Source organism: Schistocerca nitens, chromosome 3 (genome assembly GCF_023898315.1).
Source record: "Schistocerca nitens isolate TAMUIC-IGC-003100 chromosome 3, iqSchNite1.1, whole genome shotgun sequence".
NCBI lineage: Eukaryota > Metazoa > Arthropoda > Insecta > Orthoptera > Acrididae > Schistocerca > Schistocerca nitens.
In genome coordinates this window covers 69,589,400-69,604,203 of record NC_064616.1, presented here as the reverse complement: position 1 = coordinate 69,604,203, position 14,804 = coordinate 69,589,400, and the positions used below count along the sequence as shown (strand labels likewise).

At 41.3% G+C, this 14,804-nt stretch overlaps 1 protein-coding gene across 3 annotated transcripts in view; it reads right to left on the bottom strand.

The window, feature by feature from the left end:
• LOC126248029 (sarcolemmal membrane-associated protein-like) overlaps positions 1–14,804 on the bottom strand; it is a 330,102-nt gene that overhangs the window by 252,237 nt on the left and 63,061 nt on the right. For all 3 annotated transcript variants that reach the window (XR_007545401.1, XM_049948630.1, XM_049948631.1), the window contains exon 2: positions 8,265–8,393. Coding sequence is in view for 2 of the 3 variants with exons in the window: in XM_049948630.1 (XP_049804587.1) it covers positions 8,265–8,393 (129 nt within the window). In the remaining variant the exon portion in view is untranslated. The remainder of the gene's footprint in view (positions 1–8,264; positions 8,394–14,804) is intronic.

The window sequence follows — 14,804 nt, the reverse complement described above, 5'->3', positions numbered from 1 at the left end:
TAGGGAGGAGTGACTGAATGTAGATTGTGATCATAACCCCTGATCTGGGCCACCATTGCAGGAAATTGACTTCCATGCTTGGAAAGAGGAGACGGTACTTTGGGTGCTTAAGGGAGTTGTAAACGTGTCTAGCATAACTGAAAAGCTGTTGTTGGTACCTGATCTGCAACGGACAGACCCCATCCTCTACGAGTAAGCTGTTTACAGGGCTACTTCAAAAGGCTCCTGTCGCAAGTTGAACCCCACGGTGGTGAATCAGATCCAGTAACCACAACACTGAGGAGTGATGCCAAACCGTTTGTCAGACTCCCATAATCCAGACAAGACTGTATCAGTGCTTTGTAAAGCTGCAGAAGTGTAGTGTGATCTTCACCACAGCTGTTGTTACTCAGGCCGTGAAGTGTATTGCAGTGCAGCTGTGCCACTTTTCACTTAAGCTGGCGAAGGTGGAGAATCCTTGTCAATGAGCGTGAAAGACTAGTCCTAGAAAGCGGTAAGTCTCCACCGCATTGAGTAGTTAGTCGCCGAGGTAAAGTTCTGGTTGTGGGTGAATGGTACAACATCAACAGAAGTGCATGATGTGAGTCTTGGTGGCTGAAAACTGAAAACCATGGGTGAGGGACCATGCCTGCACCTTTTGTATGGCACCTTGCATTCGATGTACAGCGATACCCACACTAGAGAATGAATAGTAGAGGCAAAAGTTGTCAGCATACAAGGAAGGCAACACTGAGGACCCAACAGCTGCTACTAGACCATTTATGGCAACTAGAAAGAGAGGGACACTCAGTAAAGAGCCCTGCAGTCACCCAAGCTCTTGGATATGGGGGTACTGTGGGAAGCACCAATTTTCGAACCTGGAATGTACGGTGCAATAGGAAGTTCTGGATAAAAATTGGGAGTGGACCCCAGATACCTCACTTGTGTAAGGTAGTGATGATTTGGTGTCACCACATGGTGTCATAAGACTTCTCCAGGTCGATGAAGATGGTTATAAGGTGTTAATGTTGGGCAAAAGCTGTTCAGATGGCAGACTCCAGATAAACCAAATCATCAGTAGTGGAAAAGCCTTGGCGAGAACTGCTCTAGGACAGAGCCAGAAGATGCAAAGACTCGAGGAGGCAACACAGCCATCAGTTCACCATGTGTTCAAGCAACTTACAGAGAACTTTGGTGAGACTTATTGAGTGATAACTGTCCATCTCTAGAGGGTGCTTATCTGTTTTCAGCACTGGGACAATGATGCTTTCTTGCCACTGTGATGCGAACTCGCCCTAGCTCCAGATGCGGTTAATGATGACAAGGATATTATGTTGAAAATGCACCAGTAGGTGCTTGATCATTTGGTTGTGGATGTGGTCTGGCTTTGGGTCTGTATCAGGCTTGGTTCAAATGGCTCTGAGCACTATGCGACTTAACTTCTGATGTCATCAGTCGCCTAGAACTTAGAACTAATTACACCTAACTAAGCTAAGGATATCACACACATCCATGCTCGAGGCAGGATTCGAACCTGCGACCGCAGCAGTCACTCGGCTCCAGACTGTAGCGCCTAGAGCTGCACGGCCACTCCGGCCGGCCTGTATCAGGGCAGTGGGCGAGGACACTGAAGAATTCCCACTCACTGAATGGAGCATTATATGCCTATAGGCAGCATGTAGTACAAGATAATTGCTTCCATTCCACCCACTGTGCAAAATGTTTGGCAATGGCGTTTGGGTCAGTGTAGACAGTGTCATTTAAGGTAATAGCAGGTACACCTGTACGGGTTGTGATCTGTAGAGACATCCGATCTTACCCCAAACCTGTGAAGGAGAGGTATGTGCTCCGATGGTTGAAACATACCATTCCCAGCATTCTTGCTTCCGTCGTTTTATTGGGTGGTGGGCCCAAGCATTGAGCCACTTAAAGGCAATGAGGTACTGCATCTATGGGTGCCGCTTATGGCATTGGAGAGCCCGCCTATGATCTCTAATAGCCTCTGCAATTTCTGAGGACCACCAAGGTACTGTCTTCCATTAGGGACCCAAGGAACAGAGGATTGCTAAATCTACTGCTGGAAGAAGGGTTGTAGTTGTATTCTTGAGTGCCTCATTAATACATCCATGCGGCAGAGAGAAAAGGGTGACAGCAGAGGCGAAAACACACCACCCATCAGTGTTGAGAGCCAATCTGGGTAGGCATCTGGGGCATGACGCTGAGGGAGGGACAGGAGAATCACGAAGTGGTCACTAACATACAGGTCATTGTGGATTCCCCCGTGGATAGATTGGAGAAGACGAGGGCTGCAAATGGAAAGGTCAATGGCTGAGAAAGTTCTGTGCACCACATTGGTGTGTGGGGTACAAGTATTCAAGAGATAGAGATCCAGCTGAGCCAGGCAAAGGCCAAGCTGTGCCAGGCAAAGGCCAAGCTGTGCCAGGCAAAGGCCAAGCTGTGCCAGGCAAAGGCCAAGCTGTGCCAGGCAAAGGCCAAGCTGTGCCAGGCAAAGGCCAAGCTGTGCCAGGCAAAGGCCAAGCTGTGCCAGGCAAAGGCCAAGCTGTGCCAGGCAAAGGTCACCAAAGGAAGGGGGGGGGGGGCTGGGAAACCAATGCAAACAATATGTCCTGAGACACTTCAACATCGGGAGGAAGATAAACATTGCAGATGGTAATATCCTGAAATGATCTTACCCAAACAGCCACAGCCTCCAAAAGTGTATTGAGAGAGCACAAGTTTGCTGTAGTGTCCAGAACATACGTGCAAACTTCTCCCAATAGGGTCATTCCATGTCAATTCAACCAATCTGAGAAAATGCTCCACCTGATAGTCTCAGATTTGGCTGAAATTTAGCACACCTATGCTACAAAGTGTGGAACACTCATGTATAAAATTTTTTAAGTTCCCCTGCCAATTAGTTCCAGAATTATGGCTTGTGAAAGAAGGTGGCGTGACCCGGAAATTGCAACCTGCATCTGGCAATCTTTCTTCAGACCCAACTTCAGGTCTTAATAACTTTGGAATTATTCCGCACAGCCCAGTGAAATTTTTACAACCCAGTAACATCCATTTAGAGAACACACTCCATGAATCCAAACACCAACAACATATTTCTGAGTGAAAATAAAAAATTCCAAAATGTGATTAAAAAATGTATTACGTTATAAGGTACATATTGTAGGTGCCATCTATGCCAAATATAATTCACTCAAAAAGGGTATAAATTTTTTTGTGGTAAGCTTAATGTGGCCTAAACACACACACAGAACTCATCATGCCCATATCAGTCACACAGAGTTACATGCACACGAAAATACAAAAATTTGAAAAATTACCTGAAAAACATGGATTTTCTAAGCGTGGCAGCACAAAAGGGACAAGTGATATCCGAGTCAAATTTCAAACACTGCATAAGTAGGCCATACTATAATATGTGGCAAAATTTCAACTTGTGATTGCAAGGCATTTGTGTATGATAAAAGTTGACAGAGATGTATTTGGTTCTGTTTCTTTTAACATGATTTAGCAAGTAATAGTGATGATGCAGACAGCTCGTTTCAGATAAAGCTGCAGCAAGTTTTGGGACCCATTAGGCAACAGAATAATGGTAGTTTTCAGGGACAGAATGAGTCATTGTTAGGCAGGAACAACAAAGGAAACAAGCAACAATTACAGGTTACTCATGTTTTTAAGATTCTAGTTCAGACTGGTCAGTACTGTTGTGGAAAGTCAGTATGGAGGCAGAAGAGTGTACTAGTGGTGCTTTTGTTCAAACAAGTTGCAGTATTGGTAGAGCACAGGCATCTGAATGTCTTAACACAACATATAGAACAAAATGTGGCATTCGCTTTGAACTGTATGATCTGGATGAATCTGCCCAAGATTTGTTGCTATGGAGATCCCGGATACACCCTGTGAGCACAAGAAGTACAGTTCCAGGAAACTTTAGTGTTTGTTATCATCATATTAAAGTGTTTCTGGATAAGTATTCTTTCCAACAAAGAAGTTGTTTTGATCCATTTCGGATTCATAAGAAGACAGTGAAGTGTAGCCTCAGAGAAATTGATATAAAATCAGTATTTAAAGTGAATCAGTGCATGGGACTTAACATGAAACCAGGACAAAAGTTATGTTCCAGGTGTGTTACACTGCTAAAAAATGAAGAATATTTTGATAATTTACATGACAGTGATGAAGAGTATCAGCCACCTAAACCACAGCGGATGAGCAATTAAATACTTCGGTGACTGCTGTTGGTTTGTCTCCTATGAAGACACACAAAGTTGGGAAAAGAGACAGGCCCAGCTATGGTATAAGAAAACTACAAGAAGCTCAAATGGAATTAAAACACAAAATAACTGACACACTAATGATGGAAGAGGAAGAACTATTTGCTCCAAAGGAACAGAAATCATGAGACAAATGCTCTGATTTAGACAAAATTGTGCACGATTTGAAAGAAAAATGTGCCATATCCATACGCCAGTAAAAAGTAGCTATTCTTATCCTTGCACCTTCCAGCTGGTCTATTGACTACACTGCAAAGGAATTCAATGTTTCTAGATATATGATAAAGCAAGCTAGGAAAATAAAAGCAACCCAAGGAGTGCATCCACAACTTCAGCAGACTCAGGATAAGAAATTGAGGTATTAGTGTCGGAATTTTATGAAAATAATGACTAAAGCCAAATAATGCCTGGAAAAAAAGATTATGTAACGGTGAAAATGGGAAATGTACATGTACAGATGCAAAAAAGACTGTTGCTACGCAACATATCAGAACTATATGTAGAATTCAAGGAAAAGTATCCCAATACCAAAGTAGGTTTATCATCTTTTTTCAATCTTCGGTCAAAATTGGTTGTGCCTGTAAGTGCAAGGGGCACACACAATGTTTGTGTGAGACCCATCAAAATGCTAAGCTGATGTTTGCTGCTATAAAGGATTCTGGTCTGGATTACAAACGTGCAATGAAGCTGCTAGTGGGTGACATCAGTTCCTACCAGTGCATGATACACAGGTGTGAAAAGTGTCCTGGTAAGGCAAATCTTGCAGAACACATGAATAACAAACTGTATGGTGAACTCATGGATGACAATGAACTTGTTTCTTATAAACAATGGACACACATGGATCGCACAAGTCTTGAAACAAAGCAAAGTACAGTGGAAGATTTTGTTGAAATGTGTTGTCAAAAAACAGGCAAACTGACCACACACAGCTTCACAGCAACAGCACAATCGGCTTATCTCCAGTTTTGTAAGGATAATTTGAAACAAGATGAAATTATAGTAATACTAGACTTTTCTGAAAATTATGCATTTATAGTTCAAGATGCCATCCAAAGATATCATTGGGACAACAGTCAAGCAACTCTCCAGCCATTTGCGATTTACTATAGAGGTGAATCAGGTGATGTGTGTGTCATGAACCTGTACGTTTTTAGTTACTGTTTAATTCACGATGCCATTGCAGTTCATGCCCACATTCGCACTGTCATGGCATATGTGAAAAACAAGCTGCCTCACATACTATTTGTGAAATACTTCAGTGATGGGGCAGCTAGTCAGTACAAAAACTGAAAAAATCTCAAAAATTTATGCATGCATTACCACGATTTTCAGACTCACACAGAATGGAATTTTTTCGCAGCAAGTCATGGCAAAAATTTATGTGATGGTATTGGTGCTACCATTAAGCGCATGGAATGACAAGCTAGTCTGCAGCACCCTACAGAAGGTCACATTCTAACACCTCTTCAATTATTTACCTGGGTACAGACTAATATCTCTGGCATACAATCATTCTATTTTTTGAAAGATGAGGTGAAATCAGTCGAAGAGTTGCTAAAAAGCAGACTACAACACATTAAAACTGTCGGAGACACAAGGAGCCATCACCACTTTTCTCCAGCGGACTCTGACAATGTGCAGATGAGCAGACTGTCCGGTTATAACTATAGGTTCATGCATAACATGTGTCTTCACAATGTGTTTGACTCAGGATTCAGAAGCAAAAGCAGCAACATACAACCAGGTTGCTATGTTATTGCTGTTTATGATGACAAATGGTACTTAGGATGTGTTGCAGAGTGCTGTGAAGCAGGCACCATGGCACCAGCAAGATCATTTCATTGGCCACATTTGGCAGACAGGTGTTTGATTCCTTTTGAACATATTCTTATGACAGTTCCAGTTCCTACCACAGTGTTAGGAAGACAGTACAATTTGCCACTCAATGTACAGAGTACAGTAGCTAAAGTGTGGGAGAACTTCTGTTCGAAGCACAATCGACTGGTTTTTAGCAGTTAAGGTGCAATAAACATTAATGATAGGTTGTGTTAAGATGTCTATATGTTGTTGCTTGGTGATTAAACAGTTGTGGGAGAGGATAAGAAGAGGCAGAACAGTTTGCGATATGTTTTTACAAAATTGTGTTGTGTAACAATGGCCACATCACCAAATACATCTGTCAACTTCCATTGTACACAAATGTCTTGCAGTAACACACTCAAAATTTTGAGATAAATATCATTATGGTCTACTTATGCAGTGTGTGAAATTTGGACTGGACACCACTTGTCCCTTTTTTGCTACCACACTTCGAACATCCATGTTTTTCAGGTAATTTTTCAAATTTTTGTATTTTCGTGTGCATGTAACTCAGTTTTTGTGACTGATATGGGCATGATGAGTTCTGTGTGTGTTTAGGCCACATTAAGCTTACCACAAAAAAATTTATACCCTTTTTGAGTGAATTATATTTGGCATAGAGGGCACCTACAATATGTACCTTTTAACATATTACATTTTTTAAATCACATTTTGGAATTTTTTATTTTCTCTCAGAAATATGTTGTTGGTGTTTTGATTCATGGAGTGTGTTCTCTAAATGGATGTTACTGGGTTGTAAAAATTTCACTGGACTGTGTGGAGTAGTTCCAAAGTTATTAAGACCTGAAGTTGGGTCTGAAGATAGATTGCCAGATGCGGGTTGCAATTTCCGGGTCACGCCACCTTCTTTCACAAGTCATAATTCTGGAACTAATTAGCAGGGGAAACTAATACTTTGTACATGAGTGTTCCACACATGATAGAATTAGTGTACTGAATTTCAGTCAAATCTGAGACTATGAGCTGGAGCCCCTGGTTGAACTGACAAGGAATGACCCAACACTATGTCATAGGTAGCACAATTCTTATAATATCCCCAGTATCCACGAAGGGCTGGGGTCCGCACGGCTGGAAACCAAGTCTCCTGAAGTGCAATGCAGAAGGCAGAGGACATACTTAAAAGATTTTGTAGGTTAGCCTGGTCAAGCAGAAGAACTGCTATAATTCCACCGCAGAATAATGTTGTTGAAGCACTGTGAGGCCATGAAGGGACCAAGGAGGCAGGTTATGGCCAAGGGCCACCTGCTGCCACTGGTTGAGGAGTTATCGCATCAATATACAAAAGATCTGGGTTACATTGTGTCGCGCCAGCTGGGGCCTTAGGGGCCAGCAGAATATCTGCCTCTGCCACAGGAGTGGAACAGGTGGGATCTAGTGGCATGGGGCCAATGGAATGTACGCCTCCTTGTAGGACACTTTCTTGTCTTTCCTCTCCTTAGATGATTTTGATGATGGTGAGGGCTTCTCTGATTAAGTTTCAGGTAAAGATGATGATCACGAAGCCCTGTGGCCATCAGCCTGTGGCTCCTTCAGCCTGTGGCTGGTGTCCAGTTAAACAACAGCAGAAACCTTGGAAGTAAGTGTCCCAACGAATCCCTTCTGCCAAGAGAAGCCAGAGGAAGGTGATTCGTCTCCAGCTGGGAGATGAGTACCAATGTCCCTGGTGGGTGCGAAGCTGTCAATCCCAAAGCAGGTGTTAGGGGAATAGGGCATATGTCGAAATGATTTTCTTTGTTCAGAATCACTAATACTATCACCCCTCAAAGCATGTCCTGCTCCTCCTGACTCACCCTGTCTTTAGCTATGTGAACAATATTGGAAAAACCATATTTGTTTCTGATCGTCACATTTCACTCATCACTACAATCAATGAATGGTATATGGTCTTTAAGAAGAATCACATGAACTAATGATGTCAGATTTACAAAGATTGGGACAAAGCCAGATCAAAATTGATGCCAAAATTATATATGTTTTCTTAAAAATTAACATCATATTTATATACATTTAAATTCTACAATTAACCGATTTTGGGACATAAAAAAGTCCTAAAGGAAGAAAGAACCTAATTTCTGCTAGAGGTTTTACATACATTATTATACACTGACATACCTGGAATGGATGAGAATTTGGCCTACAGATCAGAACAGCCCGTGCAGCCATTTTAGGAGGAGTCGTTATGATATCCCGGCTATTTGGGTAGGGCCCCACATTTTGCATCCAACCAGTAACTATCACCATCTAAGAGGAAAGAATGAAACACATTGCTTCAAACTGATAACCATTTTAACTTAAAAAGTAAAAATAAATTTAAAACACACACACAAACACACACACACACACACACACACACACACACACACACACACACACACACACACGGGGGGGGGGGGGAGGGGGGGGAGAGGGGGGCGGGGGAAGGAAAGCACCAGTGGTGTTAGCCTATTTGTTTGATAGGAGTGGTCATTTTTGTTTACATATTGGAGATAAAAATTACAAGCACTGTCATTTCCATCAACTGCGGTTTTTGGTACCTGATCTGTGAAAGTGGAAGTTGTGAGGGATTGTCCTTTCCCAAAAGGTAAAATGTAGTAATAGAATAAGGAATTTTTAATGATAATAGAGTTTATTAATGACCAAAGCTAATTCACAGTAGTAGTTCTTCATAACTAGTTATGTAGTAACAAGCAGTATTTAGCTTTAATTATTACTAAAAACCACCTCAGCCATGTAATTACACAGTTATTGTGCTATGACTAATTTGGTTCTTAGAATGTCCTCAGGTTGCCTGCAGTTAAGCAAAGACTTAACCTACAGCATCTTAACAATAAAATAAGAAATTCACACTAACAGTCTTATACTGAATTCTCACCGTGTTGTGCTAAAATAATAGTATACATGGGCTGGCTTTCGTATGTAATGTTAAAGACCAAATCCAGAAATGATCACCAAGATTGTGCCAACTGCCTGGAGAGGCAAAGCTGCTTTGTCATGGAATGAGTCAGTACATAGTTAATTCTTTCTAATCATCTAATCAGCATCCTGTAATTAATAATATATGAAAAAAAGAGTACAGAAATAAACAACGGATTACAGGAAAGTTCTCAACTACTGGAAGAAACTCCTGTACAGAATAGGAATGTGCCACAAGGAAACCTTTCATCTTAGGTTTCCATATTCAATTCACTCAATTTTATCAGTTCTCCTTGAAGCCTATTGAAAATGAAACCCACTGAACAGAACTCACTTTTCCACATGACACTTGTTTTGTTCACTGAACGAATGTTGACGTTTCTTCTGAAAGGCTGATTGTCAACAACAGAGCCCATGACGTAATATACAGGCAGTTAGGAGTACAGGTGCAGATACTGTGATCATTAGTACTTAATTTGTACCCACTTCAGTGTGTTAGTTTTTTTCCTATGCATATAACTAGAGGTCTGCACGGATGCGGATATCCGTGGATATCTGCGGTATTAATTACTTGGCGGATAAAATCGCGACCGGCGTGGATATCCGCGGGTCATCTGCCCAGTACGTATGTTGCAATGTTAGTTGAAAACTTCAAGACTGTTGACATTCTTGGAATCTTGCAGGGCCCAGGTAGAGCGGATGTGTGTTGTCCTCAGCCCCTGGCTGTACCCAAGAGACCTGTGCCCAATCCATTTCCGCGACCGTGTCTTGTGTGGCCTGTGAAGTGCTCTCTGGGTGGCAAACCTGCCTACTGTCTACCAGACAGGTGCCCGTTGCAGTTTTCCGCTGCCTTCAGTTAGCGCTTTGTAGTGACCGAGTGACAACGTACATCGTAGCAAATATCAGTGAGTTCTTTCTTTAAATGAACACCATATCGATGGATACAATTTCGTGTAAGGTGAAAAAAGGTGATTTTACATTAGTGAAGGAAAACAAATTGAAATCACCAATTTGGAAAAAATTCGAATACGTATTTGATGGCAACGAAAAGATAAAAGATATAGTGGCTTGTTTTGCATGTAAAAAAGTATATTCCTATACTGGACACAAAAGTGGAACTTCAAATTTGCTAAAACATTCGTGTGAGGCTGAACAAAGTAGCATAATTACTTATTTAAATTACAAGAGAGACGTGAAAGTTCCTGAAGTTCCGCCAAATTTGAAGACAGCTGCGACGGAAAAACTTATCAATCTTGTCAGCAAAGACATTTTACCATGAAGTTGCGTGTGGATCTGGGTTTCTCGAGACGGCACGGTTTCTTATTCATGTGGGGGCCAAGTACGGTGCAGTGAGTGCTAAGGAACTGCTACCTCATCCAACCACCATACCCGGAAATTTGAAGGAAACGACCGATCTACATCTACATCATTACTCTGCAACTCACATTTAAGTGCTTGGCAGAGGGTTCATCGAACCACAATCACACTATCTCTCTACCATTCCACTCCTGAACAGCGCGCGGGAAAAACAAACACCTAAACCTTTCTGTTCGAGCTCCGATTTCTCTTATTTTATTTTGATGATCATTCCTACCTATGTAGGTTGGGCTCAACAAAATATTTTCACATTCGGAAGAGAAAGTTGGTGACTGAAATTTCGTAAATAGATCTTGCCGCGACGATAAACGTCTTTGCTTTAATGACTTCCATCCCAACTCGCGTATCATATCTGCTACACTCTCTCCCCTATTACGTGGTAATATAAACCGAGCTGCCCTTTTTTGCACCCTTTCAATGTCCTCCGTCAACCCCACCTGGTAAGGATACCACACCGCGCAGCAATATTCTAACAGAGGATGAACGAGTGTAGTGTAAGCTGTCTCTTTAGTGGATTTGTTGCATCTTCTAAGTGTCCTGCCAATGAAACGCAACCTTTGGCTCGCCTTCCCCACAATATTATCTATGTGGTCTTTCCAACTGAAATTGTTCGTAATTTTAACACCCAGGTACTTAGTTGAATTGACAGCCTTGAGAATTTTACTATTCGATTAATCGAATTCCAACGGATTTCTTTTGGAACTCATGTGGATCACCTCACACTTTTCGTTATTTAGCATCAACTGCCACCTGCCACACCATACAGCAATCTTTTCTAAATCGCTTAGCAACTGATACTGGTCTTTGGATGACATTACTAGATGGTCAATTACAGCATCATCTGCGAACAACCTAAGAGAACTGCTCAGATTGTCACCCAGGTCATTTACATAGATCAGGAACAACAGAGGTCCCAGGATGCTTCCCTGGGGAACACCTGATATCACTTCAATTTTACTCGACGATTTGCCGTCTTACTACGAACTGTGACCTTCCTGACAGGAAATCATGAATCCAGTCGCACAACTGAGACGATACACCATAGGCCCGCAGCTTGATTAGAAGTCGCTTGTGAGGAACGGTGTCAAAAGCTTTCCGGAAATCTAGAAATACGGAATCAACTTGAGATCCCCTGTTGATAGTGGCCATTACTTCGTGCGAATAAAGAGCTAGCTGTGTTGCACAAGAACAATGTTTTCTGAAACCATGCTGCTTACGTATCAATAGTGTGTTCCCTTCGAGGTTATTCATAAGTTTGAATACAATATATGCTCCAAAACCCTACTGCAAACCGACATCAATGATATAGGTCTGTAGTTCGATGGATTACCCCTACTACCCTTCTTTAACACTGGTGCGACCTGCACAATTTCCCAATCTGTAGGTGCAGATCTATCGGTGAGCGAGCGGTTGTATATGATTGATAAGTAGGGAGCTATTGTATCAGTGTAATCTGAAAGGAACCTAATCAGTATACAATCTGGACCTGAAGACTTGCCCGTATCAAGCGATTTGAGTTGCTTCGCAACCCCTAAGGTATCTACTTCTAAGAAACTCATGCTAGCAGCTGTTTATGTTTCAAATTCTGGAATATTCCATTTGTCTTCACTGGTGAAGGAATTTCGGAAAACTACATTCAATAACTCCACTTTAGCGGCACAGTCGTCGGTAACAGTACCGTCGGCACTGCGCAGCGAAGGTATTGACTGCGTCTTGCCGCTTGTGTACTTTACATACGACCAGAATTTCTTCGGATTTTCTAGCAAATTTCGAGACAATGTTTCGTTGTGGAACCTATTAAAGGCATCTGGCATTGAAGTCCGTGCCAAATTTCGCGTGTCTGTAAATTTTAGCCAATCTTCGGGATTTCACGTTCTTCTGAACTTCGCATGCTTCTTCCGTTGCCACTGCAACAGCGTTCGGACCTGTTTTGTGTACCATGGACGATCAGTTCCATCTGTTACCAGTTTATGAGGTATGAATCTCTCAATTGCTGTTGCTACTATATCTTTGAATTTGAGCCACATCTCATCTACATTTGCATAGTCAGTTCGGAAGGAATGGAGATTGTCTCTTAGGAAGGCTTCTAGTGACACTTTATCAGCTTTTTTAAACAAAATTATTTTGCGCTTGTTTCTGGTGGATTTGGACGAAACGGTATTGAGCCTAGCTACAACGACCTTGTGATCACTAATCCCTGTATCAGGCGTGATGCTCTCTATTAGCTCTGGATTGTTTGTGGCTAAGAGGTCAAGTGTGTTTTCGCAACCATTTACAATTCACGTGGGTTCGTGGACTAACTGCTCGAAATAATTTTCGGAGAAAGCATTTAGGACAATCTCGGAAGATGTTTTCTGCCTACCACCGGTTTTGAACAAGTATTTTTGCCAACATATGGAGGGAAGGTTGAAGTCCCCACCAACTATAACCGTATGAGTGGGGTATTTATTTGTTACGAGACTCAAATTTTCTCTGAACTGTTCCGCAACTATATCATCGGAGTCTGGGGGTCGGTAGAAGGACCCAATTATTAACTTAGTTCGGCTGTTAAGTATAACCTCCACCCATCCAAATTCGCACGGAGTATCTACTTCGACTTCACTACAAGATAAACTACTACTGACAGACACAAATACTCCACCACCAATTCTGCCTAATCTATCTCTTCTGAACACCATCTGAGACTTTGTAAAAATTTCTGCAGAACTTATTTCAGGCTTTTGCGTGAAACTGTCTCCGCAGAAGTGAAGAATATATTGAGAGATATAGGTCGAACACTGACTGTCGATTTATGGACTAATTCGTACCGTAAAATAAGAGTGTTGTGCACCAGAAATTTTGAGAGAGATTAAAAAACAGGAGAAAACATTACACTTGAATTAATTAAGATACTACGGTCGTTCGATTTATTCAGTGCTGTGAATAACATCATGTTCGTTATGGATAGAGGTCCAAATATTGTGGCAGCACTTCAGCAATACAAGAGGCTCTCGGGCCCAGCACACATCCTTAATACTGTGCTGGAGCACATGACTCGAGGAGACGCGAATGATGAGAAGAGTGACGTGCAGTGACTAATAAGTTCCTGTCGAGCTATCACAACTTTCTTTAAAAGATCTGGTCTTCAGAATCGCCTTCAGAAGTCATTGAAAGGAGATATAGACACATGATGGAACAGTAAATTGGATATGTTTGAGTCTATTAATTCACAATGTTTTGAAGTTCTGTCAATTCTGTCAGAGAAAAATCAAGATAATTTGATTGATTCTATAGACAAGAGGATGTTGGAAGATATAATAACCTTTCTGACACCATTTAAAATAGCTTCTCGTGATCTCTAAGCCTCCAAAACCCCTACGCTTTATTTATGTGTGTTGTGGAAGTTAAAATTTATCTTCTTCCTTGAAAAAAATTATGGCGACAGCCCATTTCTGATAGATTTAAAGAGTACAGCCAAATCTATTTGAATCAGCAAATGGGGCATAACAGTAACCCATAAACTTGCAACGTTTTTGAATCCAAAATATAAAAACCTAAAGTTTCTTAGCAGTGCCGAAAAAGATAAAGTTGTAAAGGAAGCGAAAAATTATGTTGCGAGAAATTGTCCGCAGTTAAAAGATAAGGAGGAAACAACATCTGGAATTCCTGCAAAAAAACAGAAGTCTGACGTACTTTTTAATGAATTTGAAGATTCCTCAGAAGATGAATCGACGAGAGATCTTGACTTTGCGTCAGATGAAATTCTCAGATATACGAATGATGAAGTCCAATTTTCGGAAGGCATCTACCTGATAGCTTGGTGGCATGGACGTGAAAATGTCTATCCGCGTCTTTCCAAACTCACATACTTCGTGCACTGCATTCCAGCGTCCAGCGCGCCATCCGAGAGAAGCTTCTCTACTGCGGAACAAATAATGCAGGACCGACGCACGTCTTAGAAGCCACAGACGATTGATGACTTGTTCCTGCACAGTAATCTTCCAAAGTAAAAAGGTACTTGTACAGCTTCTCTTACTTCACTGTATTTTTTGGGCTTATCTGAATTAGTTACAATTTTTTTTCATCTGATTCTTTCTTTTACAGAATTTGAATCAGAAGCAAGCAAAGACGAAAATATTTAATCTGAAACCTGTGAGTTTTTATTGAAATATTTATAGTAGAACTTTCCTCGACATATTGATAGTGTTTTTACTATTCCCAACAAGAACATTTAAGTAGCATTAGGTAAAAGAAGGAAATATTTAACAAGCAATTTGTTTTGTTGTAATTTTCATATTAAAGAGCTCAATTTTAAGTTTTTACTCTTCGCAACCAGAACATTCAACAGCTAACTCGTATTGAAGTAGGTAATGATGATTTCAT